The 24408-nt window shown below is 39.8% G+C and overlaps 1 protein-coding gene across 1 annotated transcript in view; it reads left to right on the plus strand.

Annotated features, from left to right (window-relative positions):
* Positions 1-11713: 11713 nt before the first annotated feature.
* Vstm2a (V-set and transmembrane domain containing 2A) overlaps positions 11714-24408 on the plus strand; it is a 30144-nt gene continuing 17449 nt past the window's right edge. The window contains 4 exon segments of the mRNA XM_090332850.1: positions 11714-12028; positions 14076-14242; positions 15532-15582; positions 18569-18905. Of these exon segments, the coding sequence (XP_090188976.1) occupies positions 11953-12028; positions 14076-14242; positions 15532-15582; positions 18569-18905 (631 nt within the window). The 5' untranslated portion in view covers positions 11714-11952.

A 24408-nucleotide genomic window follows, 5' to 3' on the forward strand; every position in this document is an offset into this window, starting at 1 on the left:
TAATTTTATTGCAGTTTTATAAGTTTCTCAAAGAGGCACATTAAATGAAATTTCAGACTCAATATTTGTGAGTACTAAATGCTGAAATTGGCTCTAAATGTTTGGCTGCATGACTTAAACTTGGTTCTGGCGGGCAGTATTGGCTCCTGTCTGTAATCGTAGCTACTCAGGAGGCTGAAATCTGAGGATTTCAGCTGAAAGCCAGGCCAAAACAGAAAGTCCATGAGACTCTTATCTCCAATAAAATACTCAGAAAAAGTCAGAGGCAATGTTGTGGCTCAAGTGATAGAGTGATATCCTTGAGCAAAAGAAGCTTAGGACCAAATAGGCCAAGAGTTCAAGCCCCAAAGCTCACAAGAAAGAAAACAACAAAACAAAACACAAACATGACCTACAGTTATTGGTTTCAAAATGATAAATTTCCACGGTATAAATGAAAAGATAATAATCAAAGAATAAGAACATAGGAAAAGTCTTGCATAATTTAATGCAAATTCATTATTTTTCCTACTGTCTCCCAAGAGGGTTAAAAAGACACCCCCATTCTATAAGTCATTAAGTGGCTCACATCATTAATCCTAGCTATTCAGGAGGCTGAGATCTGAGGATCAAGGTTCAAAGCCAGCCCTGGCACAAAGGACCTGAGACTGTTATCTCCATTTAAGCTCTAGAAAATGGGATGCAGAGCTTGGCCCAAGGGTAGGGCGGTAGCCTTGAACTGAAGAACTCAGGGACAAGGCCCAGGCTGAGTTCAAGCCCCAAGAAACAAGCTCTTTAGTGCCCAATTGTAAGGGGTTTCTTTTCTGATAAGGGTGATTACCTGGGGACAGGTAAATACAGAAGGACAGTATTAAACCCAGGGGACACAATCAGGAACTGATAATGCAAAGACTTCTGCTCCAGCTGGATGTCAATGGCTCAGGCCTGTAATCCTAGCTACTCAGAAATCTCAGATCTTACAATCACATTTTGAAGCTATCCCATGACACTCTTATCTCTAATTAGCCACTCAGAAGCCTGGGTGTGTGGGGGGGGGAAGCACTCAGGGACAGTACCCAGACCCTGAATTCAAGCCCCACAACTGACAAAAAAAGAAAAGGGAGGAAGGGAGGAAGGGAGGAAGGGAGGAAGGAAGGAAGGGAGGGAGGAAGGGAGGAAGGAAGGAAGGAAGGAAGGAAGGAAGGAAGGAAGGAAGGAAGGAAGGAAGAAAGGAATTAGTCACAGTACAAACATTACAATGACTTTAGAAAGTAAACAAAATGATTTCTTTTCTGCGATATTACCAATCTATACAATTAGAAAGTATAAACAACAATAAAATTTTAGCTTTCATAAACAGAAGCTTTGACATCATTACATACACAAACAAAAAATCTTCTAACTCTATTTTCACACACAATTAGACAAGAAATGAGTTGTACACACTGTCACACTGTCATCATTTCAATGTCCTATGCCAAATATAATTCTGGTTAGTGGTTTGGCACTCAAATATCGCTTCTTTATTTTTCTGATACACTAGGCTTTAAGCCACCAAAAAACTTCCGATTGGAAAAGTATGTGAGTCCTCTTCAAAAAGTTCTCTGTTATACCACTGCATGGGGGTCTTAGAATGCCACCACTGTTTGAGAATAAACACAGATGGATATCAGTTCACAATGAAATTTTGGGGTTGATGAGTCCGTAGATTCCCCAGGGCATTGTTTTCTTTGTTTCTGATGTGCTCAGAGCTTTCACAGACTCTTCACAATAGCTCCTGGGCCTAGAGAAGGTGGCCAAGATGGATCAAAATGACTGTACACAAAATCTAAATGAAGAAGAGGAAAAGAAGGGGATATGAATAATCTAGGGAAGAATATCAGAAGAGAAACTATGATGAAGTTTGTGAAATCATTGACTGACTAATGCCTTGGACATGGCAGAACAAAAATCACTAAAAGGACAAAATGTTGTAGTAAAATGTATTTGCTCAACTGCATTATTTTCACAGGGTAACATTTGCAGGAAATGGTCAAGGCCATGATGAGACAAAGACATGTATCACTGAAACATGGCTTTTTTGTGTTAAAAAGGAAAAAAAAATCACTGCTCTTTCCTGTAAGAATGTTCAAAGCATCATCCATCTGAAGGTGTAGGTCAGGTCATAGGTAAAAGATTAGGTGATAAACTACCAAATCTTTCATTAGATCATTGCATATCTTGCATAAGAAGCAATACTATCCAAAGCCTATGACCCAGTGAAGATCTCAGGCTGCAAATTATAAGAGAATGGAGATATGTTGCAATTTTTCCCCTTATCCTAAATATTTTTCCTCTCATCTTCAGCTACCCCTGTGAACTTTTTTGCTGCACACACACACACACACACATACACACACACACACACACACACACATGCACACACACACACACACCAAATAAAAACATTATTTAAGGAGACAGTAAGGAGAGGCATAATTTTGATAATTAGTAATCAGGCTTCCAAATACAATAGATCCTTTATCTTTTGGGTTTTTCCCCCTTATACTGCAATGCAATTTTCCAAAGAGAGGACTCCTATACACATGTTTCCTTAACTCTAATAAAACATTTTTTGTTCCTGCTTGGCAATTACCAAGACTAATTGATGATTCCACCCAGGCATCAATGGCTACTTCCACAGGACTTATGGGTCTCTCCAAAGAGTGAATTGACTCCTGTTCTCTGAATTTAGAACACTGGCTTACAATTAAAATCTTCTTTCTTCCAATCTAAAAAACAAAAAAATTCACAAATATATCCTGACCATTTAAACAAGTCTCAAATTAGTTTTATATTGCACTTTGCACTTTCCTTAGTTACAATCTGTGAATAATATGAGTATTCTAATTAAAGAAATAAGAATCCTTTCACTCTGTATCATCATTCAAAGAAGGTTACTGGAAGTCATCAGTTTGCACTAATAATTGTAGTAGATTTTTTTGGGGGGGAGGCACTGTTCAAAATCATCAAGTCATAGAGTCAGCTTACATCCCAATCAGCAGATAAATGGATAAAGAAAATGTCACAAATGTAAACAAGGGAATTTTACTTAGCCTCATGAACCAAATTATAACTTTTTCAGGAAAATGAACAGAGCTGAAGATCATTGTGTGCAGGAAATAAAATAATCAGAAAATCAAGTGTGATATGTTTCCTCTCATAAGTTGTCTCATGTACAGACATGAATGCAGACAAGGGGTTGTGGGGGTGAAAGTAGTGACCAAAAGCAAGAGAGAGAGGAATGAGTAGATATGATCAAACTATATATATAGAAAAGAAAACACCATATTGGAACTGTTCACTTTATACAATGAATTTAAAAATCATTATGGAGGGTCCATTGATAAGCAGCAGCACCAGTTCACCCGCATCTTCATGTTTTTAACCAATCTAGGGTTTCCAGGAGGCTTCTCTAAATCTCAGGCTTGGTGAGTCCCATCAGTCTATGAAATTCAGTGACAAGAAAGATTTATAATCCAGGTTACAGATACCATCCTACTATCAGTAGACTGATTTAATGATGTCTCCCCCTACACATAACCATTAGTAGCTACTTAATGACAGACTTGGCTTACTTTACTTACTGGTCGCTGGGACCTCCATTGGTTTCATAGTCACGCAAGCATTCTTTACCCAATCATACTGTTGCACACAATGTTAAATTAGACCCAGAACAAGATTTTTGCCTAGGCCCTTCTCATTCATGCACACTCAAGACCCAGGGACAGTTTTATACTAATCCCTTTCTGGTTTATAATAATCTCAGTTTTCCCTATTGTATGTCAGGTCTTAATTCATCCAATACTAACTGAACACAATATACCAGGATTCACTCCTGAAAAAGCCCAATATTCCTATCTACCTCTCCTGAAAAGATGATGGTAAAGTTTTCTGAGATGTTTCTTTTCATCATTCCATCTAAATTTTATGAAACCTTAGGTTCGTGAAGCAAAATAAAATGGAAAATGGAAAAATAAAATAAGTAAGCTTTTATTGAGCACTTTGTGTGTATCTGACGCTGATGTTTGTATGCACTAGGTCCCTGTTCCCACAAATCCTTGTAGTATGAAAGAGAAGCATCTACATACCAGAAACTGGATATGGTCTGGGAAATTCTGATCACTTAACAGAAGATAATAAATTAGAAAAAGGAAACTTGTGATGAGTGGATCAACAAGATGTGGTATTTATACACAATGGAATTCTATGCTGCTGTCAGAAAGAATGACATTGCCTCATTTGTAAGGAAATGGAAAGACTTAGAAAAAATCATATTAAGTGAAGTAAGCCAGATGCAAAGGAACATAGGCTCAATGGTTTCCCTCATTTGTCATAACCAGTAGAAACCTTGGGCTCTCCTAGCAGACATTTACAATAGAGCCAAACCTAGATATATAAGGCCATATAGTATGACACTAAATGAAAGGACCTCCAGGATATAGAAAGAAAAGCCATATAATGAGTGATTGTTGTCATTAATGTACTGTTACCTCTCATCTCTTTTGCTATCCCTTGTTTATCTCATATTGTTACAATATTTCACCTTGTTATCTGATATATTGTATATATGCTTATTTGGTTATTTGAAATAGGATAGGGAAAGGGGGGAAAACAAGATGAGGGGCAGGGTGGGGGGGAGGGAAATGGGGACCAAGACATGAGAAAGGGTATCAATGTATGTGAAGTAATGCACCATCTATCTGGTGAATATAATGTAACCCCTCTAATAATTACAATAAAAATATATGAAAAAAAAGAAAAGGGAAACTTGAACCTAGAACTGTAGAAGAAAGGAAGGAAGGAAGGAAGGAAGGAAGGAAGGAAGGAAGGAAGGAAGGAAGGAAGGAAGGAAGGAGAAACAAGGAAGGAAGGAAAAAAGACGGAAGGAAGGAAGGAGAAAGAAAGAGGAAAGAAGTAAAGAAAGATAGTAGGAATAAGGAGGAAGTAAAGAGAATTTGAAATTTATTTTAATTGGGAAACTTACATATTAAAAAATGTGAGGCTGGGCCGAGACTGTGGCCTAGTGATAGAGTGCTTGCCTAGCATGCATGAAGACCAGAGTTCAATTCCTCAGTACCACATGTAGAAAAAAGCCAGAAGAGATACTGAGGCTCAAGTGGTAGAGCTCTAGCCTTGAGAAAGTTCAAGGACAGTGCTAAGGCTCTGAGCTCAATCCCAGGACTGTCAAAATGAATAAATGAATGAATAAATGAATAAATAAATAATGTAAGGCTAAGAATTGAAGATGCTAGAGCACTTGCCTAATAAGTGCCAGGCCCTATATTCAATCTCCAGAAATATTTTGAAAAAAATTAAACTAATTATTTGTTTAAAGTTTTCTTTTTTCTTGAAAGATTTTTCAAAAGCATTCTTAAAGTTGTTACTGATCTTCATTCAAATTGTAAATGTAAGCATCAAACTGTGGATAAGCACAGAATACATAGTTGCCAGATTTTTATTATATTACCCGTATCTTCCTATCTAATTTTGTTACCTAAAAATAAATGTAGATGGTAGTTATTTCTGTTTGATTTTCTCCAAAACATATAGTGACCTTAATAAATATCACAAAACCGAGGATTTATAGGAGCAAATTCTGGAAATCTGGAAGCAAGAGGAAAATTCCCCAAGATCAATGGAAGATCTAACATTTTCGTATTTTCTTTCTTGATAACATCTAGCTATTTTTAAGTAGGTGCGATTCACTTTTTTCTAATAAAACATTTAGCAGACACTGTATTTGACTATAAATCCATATATTTACTTTTCTTGTAAAATGGGGAAATCGTGAATGGTGGGTCCATGAATTTGTAGCAGATATCTGAGCAAATTTGTGACATTAACTTTCACAGAAAATGTGAAGCTTCTGTTTTTCAGGAGGTCACCTCTAGGCCAGACATTACAGTTTTAAGATGACATAACAAGACCTCATGAATAATTTGACTTCTAACTTCATGAACATCAATTGCGAAGTTCCACAGAGTTTTCCAGCACAAAAGCCAGATCGAAGTATTTTACATTTCAGTCATGTGCAAAAAGAAAAGATAAGGTGTTACGTGCCATCTGGAAGATTAAAATGAACAGTATAGCTGGCCACCCAATGGGCACTGCGCAGTCACTATTGCCTTTAAAATACTTGATCATGGATCTGACTTAGTGGGACAGGTTTGAAATCTCAGCTGAGATGGGAGGCTGAGATAGGAGGATCTGGAGTTTGAAAACAACCTGGACTACAAATGGAGAATCTGACTCCAGAAAACAAAAAGTCTGATTTCTCACAGAGATTGATTATTAGACATGAGCAATGGGGAAATAAATGCCAAGGAAACTTAAAATGAAGAATGAGATCACAAGACTTCTGAGAGAAACACTGGACTACAATTTAAAAGCATTGATGTCTAAAGGACATCAGTCCTTTGGAGGGTTAGGAATTCCTCACAGGCATCTTCAATAATTATTCAGACTCCAAAGGTTAAAGTTCTTGCTCTTATCCTAGAAACAGCTCACTTCCCAATTATTAAATATAACCAGGTAGGTATTGTTACAGGTCCTTAATCTGGTTTTGCTGCCATGAGTTAAATAAAAGCAGGAGAAAATCTAGGTTTATTCAGCTTCCATCTTATAGTTGCCTTTCCTCTATGTCATTCTTTCTCCAATTACTGCAAAGTCACCTTGGGTTCCTGGAAAGACAGTTCTGACCAAGCACATCTTATGACAAGGGATTAAAAGTACCCCCCCCGCCCAAAGATCAGCAGAACCATGTACAACGGACTATATACAAAGAACACCAGCCCACCTATAATGACAAGGTTTGCACTGGAACAGCAGGAATAGAAACCAGTGATAAGAACCAGAACTGAGATTACAACTAACCACCACACACTTGTAACTAGGTCTATGTGACTACACACACCTCTTGCCATACCCCCTAACTCTTTATTTAACTTAACATTCATGTCTTTATTCTGAAGATAGCTGAAGAAAGAATAAAAATGTCACCTTCCCTCAACATACCAATGCCTTGGAATAAATCTCTCTTTTCTGCCATATTTTTTCCTAATAATCTTCCCTGTCACTTTCACATCTTGCCTGAATTCTTCTCTATTGAAGGACTGATTCATCAATAATAACATCAGTTATTGTCCAGCAGATATGGTTTACTTTACAAATCTCAAGATAGACATCCCGAAGTTATTCTGAGGAAAATCAAAGATCATCTAAGAGTCTGAGAGTGCATGTGGTTTGATTACCAAAAATTCTCAGAAAGAATTTCAGTGAAATGATCTTTGTTTAGATAGGCATATTCACAGGGTACTTTACAGAATGAAAGCCATGAACAAGTTTTATATGCTTCCCTTAAAATATTTAATCATCTGCTTTTGTAACATAAATAGCAGCCAATTTCACTCAGTCATAGAGAGCATGAAGGATTTGGGTTAACACTTGGTAGACGCCCCAAAATTTCTGACATAGGCTCACTGTGGGCCCTAATGCAAGGGAAAATTCCTATGCTTCTTATAGCATTGCCATGTATCCTTCACTTTTATCATCCCTGTGAAATTGTGTTATGAAGAGCAGACATAAACTAGATATTCATTGGCTTGTATAATTCATTTGAAAACAAATCACAAAAGCTAACTTCTGTGTATGTGTGTCAGTCCCGAGTTTTGAACTCAGAGGCTGGGTGCTGTCCCTGAATCTTTGTTTTGCCCAAGTCTGGCATTCTATTGCTGGAACCACAGCTATATTTATGGGATTTGGTGACAATTGGAAAGAAGAATCTCACGGACTTTCTTGCACAAGTTGGCCATGAACCATGATCCTCAGATCTCAGCCTAGATACAGAATAGCTAGGATTTCATGCTGAGCCATCAGTGCCTAGCTAAAGATCATTTATTTTTTTAATAACATGAGTAACTTTTTTCTTACACCCACATTGTCTTCCATTGAAACAAAATTTCTCTGGAATTTTTATTTTACTTCAACATTGGGAGTTTTTAATGTTCCCTTTTATTTTCCCAAGTGAAAGAAATAAATTAATCCAGACATGAAATTGTGCCCTGAAATATTCTTTCTTATGTGGTTTTGATTATCTCCACACAAAATGTTCAAAACACAGCAAGATGTCCCTCTGGGGGCATGGATGGAAGAGAATAGCAGAGCTCTCTAAACTACAGAGGGAAAAAATGAAATTTAAACATTTCTGAATCCACAAAGACTATCTTTCCATTCTGTAGGCAGATGTTGGCATAGTTTAAGGGTTATCGGTGAAGAGAATATATTTTTGTGTCTTTCAGCAATCAGAAAAGTTAGCTTACATTTGGCAAGTAAGCCTCCACTTAGAAAAATTTTACAAGCATAATATGGCACAGTCGACCTGTTTTGAGCCTTTGAGAGTGAAATGTGATTCCTTCACGTTAAATATGAGAAAGGATCCCACATTTCCCCAAGGAGAAAAAGAGAGTTCAGAGAGAGAAGTTTAAAAAAAAATACTTCCTTTCCAGTTGAGTTCTTGATGGATTAATACCCTGAAAGCCTATGTAAAAGTCTGAACATCTCACAAAGAATGTTTAAGGGAGAAAGTTAAGAGAATTTAAATGTCCAGAAAGTGAATAAATGCAGTCAAGATGCCAAAGGAAAATAATTGGAGGATTCAAATAGCTTGAATAATGTCTGAGAAATGGCCATTATTTTGGAAGGAGAACAACTGTGCTGATACACATGTTTGCATTGAAATAACCAGAAACTATACACAGGACAAGAAGATGATTTTTGGAAGATAGCCGATAAATAGGTATTTCTCAAAGAAGAGAATTGCAGTTATTTCTAAATGATTCAAAACCGTAATTATTTGTATCTGGATTCAGACAAGTCTTTTTTTCCTAGTAATTTATCTCCAAAGTAGAATAAAATAGTGTTTTACAAGTATTTCAAAATAATGGTACTCTGTCTATGACAGTACCAACTGACATACTGGATAAATTTATTTTAAATTAATTTTATTTCAAACTGCTAAGAGAGAAATTTTTGTCTTTAATAGGCAAAGATTGTATAATATAGATGCTTTTTGAGGCACTATTCAGTTTTTGAGAAGATGTAACAGATACTGAAGAAAAATAAATGATTTTGATATAACTTTGGAAATCTGTAGCCTATCAACTAATTTTCATAAGCACAAAATGTTTCTCCAATTCCTTCTTCCCTTTATTCCTTCTTCCTTTCTTGCCTTTCTTCTTTCCTTCCTTCTTTCCTACCTTGAATACTTGCAGCAACTTTTTGTATAAAATGCTTGAATGCTTTCTCACACTTTCTTTTTACATTTTTTTAACTCTATTTTACTTATATGGTTATAGTGATCTGATTCCCTAATTTAAGGTCCTTGAATTGCTTCACCAAATTAATTCAGATATTCTCTTATTTAAAATGGATGCCTTTTTTTCTTCATAGTAAAAGTTCTTCTAACAGCTGATAACCATGAAATCTGAGTATTTTCATGACAGTCCAAACTCCTTTATGCAGAATGTAATCTTTTTTTTTTTTTTTTCCCCAGTCCTGGGGCTTGAGCTCAGGGCCTGAGCACTTGCTTGGGTTTTCTCCAGGCTAGAGCTCTACCACTTGAGCTACAGCACCACTTCCAACTTTTTTCTATGTATGTGGTATTGAGAAATTCAACAGGGTCTTGATGCATGCTAGGCAAGCATTCTACCACTAGGCCAAACTCCCGGCCACAGAATGTAATCATTTTTTAACATCCCTGATAGGCATAACATTTAGGGCTGAAGATATCTGTAATAGCTAATTCCTCTACTGCTGTGTTGTTCATGTTCCAAATGACATATAGTTTGTGATGATTAATATAAGTATTTTGAACTAGGTTGTATCTCTATGTACTGAACATCTAAGGGAGTTTTTGTTACAGTGACTTCTAGGAATGACAAACTTCAAAATTGTTTTTGTATGATGTGGAGTCTAGTTTTTCTAAACATGAACAACATCGTAAAATATAAAAATATTCCCCACAGACTTGTCTCCAAAGCTGTTATTCACTCTGCCTTGACCCACGCTGCGAATCAAATATAGGTTCAGAAAATATTGTACTGTTATGAAGTTATCAAGTGCTTTCTGACCTCCTGTGTTATTGCTGCATTCAGCAATGGAAGATAAATGGTTAAAAATCCAGATGAGATGATTATTTTTGTTTCCCTGTGTGGGCAATTCATTCACCAACTAGGAGTTCTTTATCTATAGAATAAAAAGGCATGTACTACACTGGAGTCCTGGCAGAGGCCTTAACACTAACTTATAGTTTCAATTAGGACCTACTGTTCAGTCATAGTTACATAGGGATAATAAAGAAAAAAATTAAATGTACACTATGTTTATGGACAGTGATTTTAATATTGCCAAAAAGCTTTCAGTTCCCTGACTAAAGGTTAAATCTACTAAGGAAAAAATAACAGTCTTTAGTGTGTTGTATATAGTAGCTTAGTCTCTTAAAAAAGAAAAACAAAAAGGAGTGTATATATTCGGTTTCACTACAACAGACAACCAGGTATGTTCCAGATTCTAAAACTTACTGTGTGTGGGGGGGGGGGGCTAAATATTTCTTATTCATATATTCCCGGGGAACATTACATAATTGTTATGCAAATAAAAAATAAACTGAACTAAACAAAAACATCTAAAGCCCCTCCTCTCCTCCTAAGGACAGGAACTCCATAAATAAAAAGCAAGCAGTGTCAACGTAGAGTGGATTATTGTTTTGTTTTGTTTTTTGTTTTTGCTTCTGGAAAATTCTCTCCATTTGTGACTTGTTTTCCCCCTTCTCTACTTTTTGCCTCTTCCCTTGGCTGGCTGGAGTGTCAAGGCACCTGGCCAGAAAGGCTCCTGGGCTGGAGGCAGCGCCCGAGAACTCACAGCATGGGATCTCCTAGGGAAGAGCAGTTAATCCCTCCCTGGTTAAGAGACATTTTCCTCCCTCCACCAGCAGTCTAGGCCGCCCCGTAGCATTCCTCCCACCCCCGTCTTTCCAGTGCCTCAACTTCTTCCTGAAACCCGGTCTTCTCCTAGCCGGGCCGGCGCCGCTAGCCTCCGCCGCCCGCCTGGCGTCCTCTCCGCGCCCGCCCAGCCCGAAGGATGCTATGGGTGGGGGCAGAGAGCCCATGGGGAACCTGTAAATGTTTGCGCACCATGCCTGGACGGCCAGGCTCGGGCAAGGGGTGAGAGGAGGTAGGTCCTGCCCCCCCTCTCACCCTCCCCCGCATTGGGGGCGGGGGTCCTCCCCCTCCCGGGAAGGCGGCCAGCCCTCTTGGGGTTGGAGTGGAGGAGGTGGAGGGGTGGCAGGTGCAGAGCCGCCCGGCGCGCAGAGAGTTAAAGGCCCCACCGCAGCCATCGCTGGGAAAAGTTGCGGTGGCGCGTGGCGAGTCCAGGCGGCGCAGTCCCCGCGCCGCCCTCTGGCCCACTCCCCACTCTCCGAGCCGGCTCGAAGGCGGCGGCGGCGGCGGCGGCATTGGGGCGGGCAGTGAGGAGCGGGCGAGCTGACGTGGGACCCCGCGGCAGGCAGCGGAGGGGAGGCTGCAGCGCCCAGCCGCCGCGCGGCGGAGACACTTCCTCCGCTCGCAGCAACGCGCGGCCGCCCGCGCCCAGCCCCGGGCCCGCCGCCCGCTCGCCCGCCCGTCCGCCCGCCCGAGCCAGCGAGCTCCGCTCCGCGCGCCGCCGGCCCCGTGCTCTCCGCGCTCCCCGCAGCCAGCGCCACTCCGGTCAGCTGCAGGATGCGCGCCTCGGGGCTCCCGGGGCTCTGAGCCGCCCCTTGGATACCTCCGCGCCTGGCTGGGTTGTTTTGGAGGGGAGGGGGGCTTCTCTATTTCTTTCTTTTAGGGGTGTGCTTTGGGGCTGTTACACTGATGTAACTCCCTTCCTCGGCTTTTTGGAATGATGGGGATCTTTTTGGCGTATGTTGGATTTGTTTTCTCCGTCCTGTATGTACAACAAGGGCTTTCTTCTCAAGGTAAGTGTGTGCTTACTGGAAAAAAAGATTTTTTTAATGTTCATTTGCGTGTGTGTGTGTGTGTGTGTGTGTGTGTGTGTGTGTGTGTGTGTGTGTTACCCAAAGAATGGACAGGCAGGGGTAGCACGGTTCCCAGCAAGTGGCTTGTCAGATCCGGTGGTATAAATAGGGTTCTGTTTGTTTGTTTGTTTGTTTGTTTGTTTATCTTTAATTTCCTCCTTTAAAGTTTATTAAATTGTAAACGACCTAGGATGGAGAGAAAAAAATCTCCATCGCAATTTCTCATTGCCAGTCAGTGCTTGGCAAGGAGTTGAGTTCTTCAGTGAGCACCAACACAGGTGTGTGTGTGTGTGTGTGTGTGTGTGTGTGTGTGTGTGTGTGTGTGTGTGTGCGTGTGCGTGTGTGTGTATGTGTATGTGTCCTTCTCTGTGTGTACAAGCACGGAAGAACTGCTCGTGCATACATAATCATCGCGAACACAAAGCTGGGTCTAAAGAGGGCCGGGGTTGGGGGCGGGGGGCTTTCCACTGACAGTCCTCATTTGCCATGTAGGCAGAATGGGTTTTAGGGTCTCCCTTGCCTAGGTTCCTGTGACTTCATTTGCGTGTGTGTTTGTCTAACGAGCCATAAAAAAAAAGACAGGACTGGCATTACAAGGAGCGGAGGCGGGGAGCGGGTGGGGGTGCCAGCCCAGACCCCAGATGTTTGGGACCTCGCAGGCTGCAGTGACCTCTTGAGCACCAAGAACAGATCACATCCCAACTGCCAGAAAACTGCATCACTTCTTTCAGCACAAATGCCCTGCCTTCCAGTGTGGGCAGAAGAGTCCTTTGCAGATCAGACTCACCCTCCCCATCGCTAGCATTTCCTTCCATCACCAGCACGATGCCTCCCCCGACGAGCCCCGAGGCTAGTTGGAAATGTCATAAAATTCTAAAGAGATACTGATGGCAGCTATCTTTAAGAAGCTAGAGCTGTGTGCCTCAACCCCAAATCATTCCTGCAGTACTCCCCCCCCCCCCAGCTTTCTCTTCCCCACCCTTTTAGGGAACCATGAGCTCTTTGCAAAGTGTCCCTTAGACAAGCATAACCCTACCGTGTGGTTAGATGGATGGGAGCATTCCTGGTTCATGAAATACCTGAAAGGAAAAGGGGGACATTTTATTTTTGTGAGTTCTTCTGTTTACCATAAACCCAAGAGAATCTGACAAATTACCAATGGTGAGTTAGTAATGGAAAGATTTAACAAATTCTCGGTAGTGACTTTTGGATAATCTTTCATCTGAATCTGAATTTGGGCATAAGATTGTGTTACATCCCAAGATATATGGCAATTTTGTGCACAATAGCATCGTGGGAACAAGTGACAAGGTTATACATACATACATACATACATACATACATACATACATACATACATACAATCTCATACATACATAGACATGTATGTGTATAGATAGCTCAAGAAGTGCACAACTTGTTTCACAACTGCAGATTTTTGAAACATAGTGGCTAACCACTGCTTCTGAGAAATCAGGAATGTGCATTTTGACAGAAAATCATGACCCACTCTGCAACACAAACCCTCCTGTTAGTCATAGATTGTTTAGCGACTTAGAGGCAAGAGGCTGTCCTCGTACATCAACTTGACAGATGGTCTAAATTGGACCTCACCGAATCTCTCCCAGTAAGTTTTGCAGAATACTGCAATCTGACAAAGGGTGTTTGGATCTAACTCTGGGCAGCTTTGGCTAAGAGAGTTATTGGCAAGCTTGTTAACCTTTCCATTATCTGGACTTGATCATCAACAAAGTGATTTAGGCATGATACCAAAAATAAGACAAGCAAAATGCAAAAAAAATAAAGGGGGGGAGCTCAAACAAGAATGTCATAGGGGTTGTTGTTGTTGGTTCATTAATCCATTTTCTTTGGTTTGGTTTTTCCTTTTAACCCCTGGGGTAGGGGAAATATAGTGCACACTGGGGGAGAGACAGAGTCAAGGGGGGGGGGTGTAGATGTGCCAAAAGGATGCACTTTTGTTTTGCAGCAAAATTTACTGAGTTTCCAAGGAACGTGACGGCAACTGAGGGGCAGAATGTGGAGATGTCCTGCGCATTCCAGAGTGGCTCTGCCTCCGTGTACCTGGAGATCCAGTGGTGGTTCCTGGGGGGACCCGAGGACCTGGAGCCAGGAACTGAGGCAGCTGGAGCGCAGGTAGTGGAGCCCAATAGTCTGCAGAGCCCCTAGGACTGGCCCATTCAATCTCTGTGTGTCCAATCAAGGACCACTGCCCAAGATACTGCCCTGTGAGACCCCCACAGACTCCCCTTGGCTCATGTACAACACCCAGGGATATAGAAGAGTGAGCCTGGGTTTATCCTGGTGACAGTAAGTCCAAATCACCAGGGCCTTTCCTGTTCACTTTGGGAACGGTCTCCTGCTCTTAGTAGTGACATCCTTAAGATGTCCAGAATGGCACCACTGTATCAAGACAACCCAGGGCAGGCACCAAACCCATTCATTGACAGTGCGGTGGGGGAAGGGAATCTGCCAAGGGTCCCCACCCTGCCAGTTCTTCTTGCCTTAGCCTTTGATTAGGGGGTCGCCTGGGGAAGAAGAATATAGGAAAGAGGGACGAGGAAGAGGGGAGGAGAGATAAATGAAGAAGGAAGAGATGAGTCGGGATGAGGGCAAAGGAAAGAGAAGAAGAGGGAAGCAGAAGAGAGGAGAGGGGAGGGAGAAGAGAACATGAAAAGGAAAGGAAAGGGAAAAGAGGATATAAGAGAGGGAAATGAAGAGGAAATGACAGGGAGGCAAGAAGAAGAAAAAAGAAGACATGAAAGGAAATGGGAAGAGAAAAGAGGCAAGAGGCTGTGGATAGAAGAGGAAGTGGGAAGGGAGAGAGAAGAGGAGGTGGAGAAAGGAAGAGGGAAATAGGAAGGGAAAGCTGAGAGAGCCCAGGGTGAGGACACACAGAGGAGACAGTGGGAGCAAGAAGGGCCTCAGATGTGAGAGAGAGAAAAGGAAAGTCCGTGGATGAGGCCCCCAGTGATGACACGGCAGCCCCCACGAAGATTAGCTGGTGAAAACTTTAACCCACAGTCCCGCCCCACCACATTTGTGTCTGTCTGTCTGTCCCCACCCTTGCCGGAACTCGCAGTTTTAGCCAGACTAAAGGAAGATTGAAGACACCCCAGCCCCGCGTGCCCACTTTCAGCCTGGGTGCTGGGGTTTTCTGAAGTGCGGGGTGCCTAGACGACAGGGAATTGGAGGGGCACGGAGGCTGGGGAAGCAGGGGACAATAAGATGCAGGGCACGTCAAGGGATTTGATGTGGGTGGGGCTGCGTTCCTTCCCTTTCTGATTCCTGAATCCGCTTCACTGAAAAGTGTCACCCCAACGAAGGCTGGGGTCTTGCCTGGCAGGCTGGGCGCCCAGATTCCACCACGACAGAGACTCCCCAGACTCCCGGAGAACTCAAACGTTTGCATCCTTGTCCCGCAGGTGGAGCTCTTACCCGACAGAGACCCGGACAACGAAGGGACCAAGATCAGTGTGAGTGTCACAGGGACTGGCACGATGGCAGGGTGCATTCCCCAGTGAGCACGTTTCCCAGTGAAGGGGGGCCAACGCCTTTGAATTTATTTTCCTTGAAAAGAGTAATTGTGCAAATGCAAGAGGACATCCGGCTGTCTTTTTGCTTACCTCGTTAGGTACATTTTTTTTTAAATAAAGGAACTGGAGAGTCCAATACAAAAAAAATGATATTTTAAGCCGGTAAATAGGGTTTTAAATGGATTAGAGGAATATTTCTCTTCTAGGAGGTTGTACGACTTTCTTCTTGTTCTTTTAGAGTGATGGATGGCAATGTTGATATCCATTCAACCTTATGGAAATAATTATTCTTTAATAGGAAGCAGAGTAGCAACATACAAAAATCTCTGTGGAGGAAAACTTCCCCAGAGAAAACTGGATTTTGAAACTGTGATTCAATAAAGGGATTTGATTTTAGGTGTCATTCACAGTGTAATTTATGTGTTTCTAATGCTGGTATTCAAAATTATAAAAAAATACATAAGATAAGGAAAAGAAAGTAAATAGGCATCCACCCCTTCAGAAAAAGCAATTGACTTACTGAAAATATTAAAATGTAGGGCTGGGAGTTTAGCATAGTGGTAGAGTGCTTGCCTAGCATGCAGGAAGACCTGGGTTCTATTCCTCCACACCACATACATAGAAAAAAGCCAGAAATGGTGCTGTGGCTCAAGGGATACAGCTTTAGCCTTGAGAAAGCCCAAGGACAGTGCCCAGGCCCTGAGTTCAAGGCCCAGGACTGGTAAAAAATAAAAAAATAAAATGTAGTTCTACAACTTTGGCTATGATCTTCAGAAAATTTTTGTAAAATGGGAGAAACAATGGAAATCTTGTTTTATTAATATACCTTAAATGAAGCCATGCAGTCATTCAGTCATTGTATATTAATAATCTTGATAAGTAAATATATTTTCACTCCTAGAAATAATTATACAATGCAAAAGGGGGAAATCTTTTGAACATGAATATTTTATTTGTATTTAGTCTTAGAAATTTTAAAATCTGGCATCTATATTTCAAAAGAAATTTATAATGATGCTTTTATACTAGCATAAGAGTACAAACATACAAAATTTAGATTCCATAACTGAAAATATAAAAATACATTGTATACCGAATCAAAGTCTGCATTGAATGTTTTATCTCAACAAAGATGTGTCAAATGAAGTTAAAATACAAACCAAGTCAAATCACTAGCTTTTCAAGATATCCCATTTCCAGTTACCATTGTATCAGAAATGGTCATTTTTATCCAATGTTATCCAATTAGAAAAATAAATTTACTGTTTTACCTAAGTACACCATTTTTTCCACGTGCACATAGAGTTGGACAGACTGCCCTGCATATGCCTGTATCTTCTGAAGACCAGTGACAAACCTATGAAACCACAGACATATGATGGCATGAGCTGTGCCATGATTTCTAAAATGTAGCCATTCTGCATGCAAACTGAGGCAGAAAGTAGTTCATGCCCAGTGTGTTCATAGAGTAACCTTGAATGTAGGTCTTAATTGTTAACTTAGAGCTCCCAAGGAACCCTTTATAAGGTATCAATAAAGCCCCACCCCTTTCATATGAAGGTTCGATATCTCATTAAGCTGAACAGGAATGATCTTAACAGCTATCAGACGACTCAAATGTACAGTTAGAGTTGAGAGTCACTGACTCAAACCTTCTGAGCTTCAGTCTACTGTAAAATGAGGTAATAATGTCTAATTACCTAAAATTTTATGAGTCTTAACCCAGATTAGCTATAGAATTGACTTCCATTATTGCATTAGATTTATGTGTAATGTTGCATGCACAAAAATACATAAAGAGGCAGTCCAAATCTTAGAGCCAATTTACACACTACTACACATTTATTCACATCTCTGTTTGTAAAAATGAATGAATGCTTCTCAAGTATTCACTGTTTTTTTCTTTAAAATTTAATCGTGTTTTTAAGCTCTAAATGTCTTATGAAATCTTTCTGTCAATAATAGCATATGAGATAAATCTGTTGTGATGATAGATAGATACATATCATTATACTATATGTTTTATATCATAGACTTAATACATACTAGATAATTATCTTGTCATTAATCTGGGATTAAAATCATTGGAAGGGATTAAAAATCAACTTCAGTTTTGAAATATCAAATGAGGCTATCCCAAATTCCTGTGACAGATTGGAGGTTAATACTCTGAGCTATAAGAATTCAGCTATAAGAATTATTTGTACCTGAGTCCTGTCACTTAATGACTATAATGACTATAGATCATCTGCATCAGAACTTTGGAAAGGAAGCAAGAAGTTGGTGACTCTTGCCTATAATCCTAATCAGGAGGCTGAGATCTGAGGCTCCTGTTTCAAAGTTAACCTAGGCAGAAAAACTACACAAGAGGCAAAAGTCTCAAGTGGTAGAGCGCTATCCTTGAGTTTGGGAAGGAAAATTTTAATATCCAGTTCTATCTTTACTGTACCTTTAGTAGTCATCCCAATATAAGAACAAAGAGCAACCCTATCTAAACTGCTAAGATCAATAAAATAATGTGATTGCCCACATTTGAAAGAGGAATTAATACACAACCTTCAGTGAAGACAATTCTGTATGAGTTGTGAATTGGGCCTGGCTGGTACATTCAGCTGAGTTAAGGGCACTGAGGCCAATCCCATGACAAGAAATGGTGGTGCTTTTATTAGGATCGGGGAAACACTGCCTGCCTGATTGCTCTGGCACTTGCTGCATTGATCTCCTTGTCCCCATAGATTGAATGTAATATAACGAGCAGGGTAAAAAAGACCTTCATGTCTGATGTTAAGAATATAGAAAGACCTTGACAGTGTCTGTGATACCATTCAGAACCTTTGATTTTTCCAAAAGTAGCAAGCTCGGGATCAACAAGAGGAACACAATGATCTGATGTCGCATTTTATTCTTTTCCCCTGCAATTTTTCAGACAGTGAAAGTCCAAGGCAATGACATCTCCCACAAGCTTCAGATTTCGAAAGTGAGGAAAAAGGATGAAGGTTTATATGAATGCAGGGTGACTGACGCCAATTACGGGGAGTTGCAGGAACACAAGGCCCAGGCCTACCTGAAAGTCAATGCCAACAGCCATGCACGGAGGATGCAGGCCTTTGAAGCCTCGCCCATGTGGCTGCAAGATATGAAGCCTCGCAAGAACGTGTCAGCAGCTGTCCCCAGCAGCATTCACAGCTCTGCCAACCAACGAACGCACTCCACTTCCAGCCCTCAAGCCGTAGCCAAAATCCCCAAACAAAGTCCACAATCAGGTATGGAAAGCCATTTTGAGCCTTTCATTTGGTCACTCCCAACTCAACTACAGAAAGCTCAGTGAAATAGAATAGACCCATTTGCATTTGGTGGTTTTTAAAATGAAATCAGGAGGCATGCGCCGTGCAGAGTGCAAGGCTGGCCTGCTCGTAGGATGTGTTTGTCCCATTAGTCCCTGGCAAGTGCTTCTCATTCAGGAAATCTAAGAGCTGGACTCTTGTTCTTTCAGTATTTATACATTATAAGAACAATAAATCATGTGCTGTTGGTTACATTATAAATGCATGTTCATTCTCTCTGCAGATTTATGTATCAATAATGACCTAAATTAAGAGCCTTTTACTTAATCAAAATGGAAATGAAAGAGTCACCACATCGTCCACATTTTTAGCGACCCATCACTTTAAGCAGGACTATTCTCCAAGGGCTTTTAATTTTGGAGCGGAGACTTCAGCTGCCTGGGATGAAGTTAATAAGGATGCTGAGAGGAAGTGAAGGGATGAAAGGCAGTGAGTGGTACAGAGATAAAGCAACCTCTGTCGATGTGCCTGGGACTTCGATTTGGAACCTAAGTCACACATTTCCTAGATCCGCTGTGCAAGTTAAAGCAGGTCCCCTTGGTGGCATTGATTTATACAGTCACTCAGCCAATGGGAGCTCACTGATGTTTTAACCTTGATGTGTGATAAAGGCTGCCTGGAACCAGCAGTCATACAGGGCCCTACGGATGTCCTGATTTCCCTACAAACAAATTTTAAAGGTTATAGGCTAAAGGAAGTGTGAAAACATTTATCTCATTATCTTTTAAGTTTTACCTTTTATACTAGTACATCACTGAAGAATTACGGATACTACTCTTGATAATAGAAGATAATTTGGCAAATGTTCAAAGTGTCTTCAGCTATTAAAAAAATTCTGACCATCTCACTTGGTTATACCTGCTTATCCATCTAATCAGTCATCCACCCCCATCTAAATCCACATGTATGCGTCTCAAAAATCATTACAATCAAGTATTTATTTGATATATATGGAATGTATACCTTTATACATAGACATATATGTCTTTATATTCTGGCTTATGATCAATGCTTTTCGAAAATATCTGCCAAAAACGTGGGTAGAATTTATGGTTACAGCATTTGTTTTGGTTTGGTGAGGTACTCAGCTTAATCTGAGCATGGCAAAAAAATAAGCAAATACCTAAATAAAATAAAGCAAATGAGTGTTTTCCAGCATAGATTAACTCTTTATGCTTTTTTCTCTAAGGGGTTTGGCAGAGTATAAGCTCTTGAGCTTACATTAACTGTAACATGGACCAGCAGTTCTCTCATTGTGCTATGGACATGAGGGTGGCTCAGTTTGAGCCTCTCAGAAGTCCAATTTGCGTAGTTTTTTCTCTTCTCCTTTCTTTTTTTTCATATATTTTTATTGTAATTAATAGAAGGGTTACATGATATTTGCCAGATAGAAGGTGCATTAATTCACATACATTGATACCCTTCCACCTGTCTTGGTCCCCATTTCCCTCCCTCCCACCTCCACCCCTCCTCTTGTCCTTTCTTTTTCCTTACATTTTTGTTTGCTTTTTGTCAGTAATGGGGCTTGAACACTGGTCCTGGGTTCAGTCCTTTAGCTTTCTTTGTTCAAAGCTAGCACTCCATTACTTGAAGCACAGTTCTACTGGTTTCTTGGAAGCTAATTGAAAATAAGTCTTGGGGACTTGCCTGCCCAGGGTGGCTCTGAACCATGATCCTCAGATCTCAGCCTCCTGAGTAGCTAAGATTACAGGCATGGACCACTAGCACCCAGCAGTTTTGTCTTATTTTCCCTGGTACCATCTTTTTTGTCCCTGCCTCCACCCTGTGCCCTCACAAATAAACTAGAACTAGAAATGACTGTATTGCCTATAAAGGTATATATAAGCTGGGCAGTGGCTCACACCTAGAATCATAGCTGAGACTTTTATTTCCAATTAATCACTAGAAAAGGGGAAGTGGGGCTGTGGTTCAAGGGGTAGGGCAGTGGCCTAGATTTGACGAGTTCAGGGACAAGGCCCAGTGGGGAACAGTAAAGGCGTATGCCTTATTCCTACCTCTATTATAATTCTGTAACCACTACTTGCTAAATATCTTGAAATTTTCCCTCTCCTTTTTCACAATACCAAAAAGAGAAAGAAAGAAAGAAAGAAAGAAAGAAAGAAGGAAGGAAGGAAGGAAGGAAGGAAGGAAGGAAGGAAGGAAGGAAAGAAAGAAGGAAAGAAAGAAAGAAAAGCAGCTAGAAGCTACCAGCAGAATTATAGAGTAGCCTCGACCAAGAATTTACTACCTAATTAGTTAGGTCTTCAAATCATAGCAGTGAAATTATTACCCCGCATTGAATATTCTAAGCTAGAGACCATAAATCCTTTCTGTTCAAGAAAGAACAGAGGATCTATTCCAAATAAAAGAATCTAATCATAGAATGAAACAATCAGTTTCTAAAATGTTTTCTTTACCTATGGAATAAAACAATGTAGGCTAAAAGCATATTTCATTTTAATATACTTTTTAGAGTTTAGAATTCAATGATAAACTCTGGAAATCATCAAACCATTTTCAACCATCTCCCAGCTAGCCTTGCTCTTACAGCACTCTTGTACAACACTGTTTTCTTTCTAGAGTTCACAGTCAAAGGAAGAAAGAATTGCTCTCTCATGGAAGTCCATATGCATTAAAAATCTTTTGCAGGCCTGTAGTTCGGCCTAGTGGTAGAATGATGGCTTAGCATGCACAAAGCCCTGGATTTGATTCATTGGTCCCACATACACAGAAATTACCCAAAGTAATGGTGCTGTGGCTTGAGTATTAGAGTGCTACACTTAAGAAAACTCAAGGACAATGTCCAAGCCCTCAATTCTAACCCCAGGACTAGAAGAAAAAAAGAATAAAGAAATAAAAAAGAAAAAAAAAACCTTTTTCACTGAAACTTAGTGTGCTCAAAACAACGAGTTTTCTGGGACATCTCAAAATACTTTATATTTTCCTTTTACTGGAAAACATTTTGTTTTCCTTGATTAACACTCTGCAAATTCTTTTCAGAAGCAACCATTCATTCTCTTCTTGCAAATACAGTACCTGGGATAGACATTTACATATTATGTCTAATTATTACTCATGCCTTGCTTTATATTTATATATTACAATCATTATAATATCCTGATTTATATTTACCTATTATAGTCACTGTAATACCCAAATCCTACCTTATGATTTTGCCTTACAATTATTCATATTATATTCAAATAAACTTATTTTAATGCCCATACTGCACTTATTTATTTAATTATTCATTTTCCATCCCATTAGGAGCTTATATGTCAGATACAGAGATAGAAAAATGGAAGATACTCATTTTCTTCAGGGGTTTACCTGTTAAAGTTCATGAGAAAACAAAATGTTTCTAAATTCTATAAATCATACTTGTGTAACTCCATTAGAAACAAAACATGGTGCAGATATAAAAATTAAGATGTTCAGCTTTCTACTTCATGACTTGCACTCATCTGCTTGAACCACACCTCCAAGCCTAGCTTTTGTTAACTCATGGAGTTTTCTGTCCAAGCTAGCCTTGAATTGTAGTTTTTCAGATCTCATCCTATTGAGTAGGTAGGATTACAGATATAATCAGTAATCAGCTCACATTATAATCCCAGCCTGTGACATTAAAAATAGATCTACTTGGCTTTTTCTTTTTATCGTATTTTTCACCGAATTGACTATTTAAACTAACATATTCAACTCTAAATTCATACGATTTTCCTGTCAAGTAATTCATTCAACTAGCAAAGAAAAATACTAGCTGAAAATAACTTCATACAGAATTTTCAAATTACCAAAAATAATTTAAATATCTCCTCTAAAACAGAAACTGATGTGAAAGAAGACAGAAAAGATAATCTATGACTTATATTATCACCAGGAAGTTTAAACTACCATTTAATGTAGCTAGTGCTCTTTTTTCATATTTTCCCCCAAAAGTTAGCATGCATGGGACTGCCTCCTTCTTCATGGAACTATTTCATTTATCTTTATATATTTCTTCATTAATGGCAAATAACTATAATTAAAACCACTTCTACTTTCTTCTATTTCCATGCTGTAACCAATAATTACAAACTAGATAATGAAGAAGATGGTAAAGCAAAAGATAAATGAAACTTGGCTTTCATAATCTCTGATAAGTTTCTTGTTCTTCATTTTTTGAATGTAGATGTATCTTGATTCCTCCCTTCTTATTATTAGCAAATACATGAAACTTAGAAAGACAGAGGAAAGCTGGGTGCAGAGGCTCACGCCTGTAATCCTAGCTACTCAGGAGGATGAGATCTGAAGATCAAGATTCAAAGCCAGCCAGGGCACAAAAGGACCTGAAACTCTTATCTTCAATTAACCTCTGGAAAACGGGAAGTGGAGCTTGGCTCAAGGGTTGGGAGGTAGCCTTCAGCTGAAGAGCTCAGGGACAGCACCTAGGACGAGTTCAAGCCCCATAACCCACAAAAAGAAAGGAAGGAAGGAAGGAAAGAAGGAAGGAAGGAAGGAAGGAAAGAAGGAAGGAAGGAAGGAAGGAAGGAAGGAAGGAAGGAAGGAAGGAAGGAAGGAAGGAAGGAAGAAAGAAAGAAAAAGAAAGAAGCAAAAGAAAGAGAGGAAGTATACCTATGTGTTATTGTCGTCGTCGTCTTCGTCGTTGTGGTCTTTTGTCATAGGGCTTGAACTCAGGGCTTGGACTCGGTTCCTAAAGATTAATTATATAGAAAAAATAGATAGGAGAAGTAAATTGTATGTGATAAGGAGTAAAGTAAAATTCAGTGAGATTTAGATCTGCACAAATAGTTACCCTAAAGAGACAGTGCTCAGGTTGCATTCTCTTCATAGAACTCAGAGCTATAGAAATGTAGGAAAGGTTGAATAACTTGATCTTGCAAAATAACAAATACATATTTGTGTGCAAGTGTACAGTTCTGACACATTTTACCATAATAATATATATGCCATGTTTTAACTATATACCAGCGTTTAAAGGCAACATACATCAAGTAAAGTAAAATTCACTTAAAATAATCAAAAAGCCATATTATTCCATACCTTCTATACAGGGAGATAATTCACAAAATTCTTGGACACCTAACATGCTACACAAATGTATAGTATCATGAAACATCATACTTCATATGGAAAGATAAAAGGAATGTATTGCAAATGCAAATCTTTTATAAGATCATGAATATATATTTGTGGGATAAATAAAGGTATTGTTCTTTCTATGTGGGGGAAAAAAAGAAAAAGGAAAATGTCAGTAAATAGGATACATTGGAAAACAAGACATAGAAATAGAAGCTAAAGAAATGTTCTGTACGTGTTCTAGGCAGAAGCAATCCCAGATTCTAGCGCTTGGCTGAGGTGAGGTGCCTTTGGAGACATGACTGGTGTGATAAGGAGAGTTTATACAAGCAAAGTTGGAGAA

Source organism: Megascapheus bottae, chromosome 5, assembly GCF_031878675.1.
Source record: "Megascapheus bottae isolate mThoBot1 chromosome 5, mThoBot2.hap1, whole genome shotgun sequence".
Taxonomy (NCBI): Eukaryota; Metazoa; Chordata; class Mammalia; order Rodentia; family Geomyidae; genus Megascapheus; species Megascapheus bottae.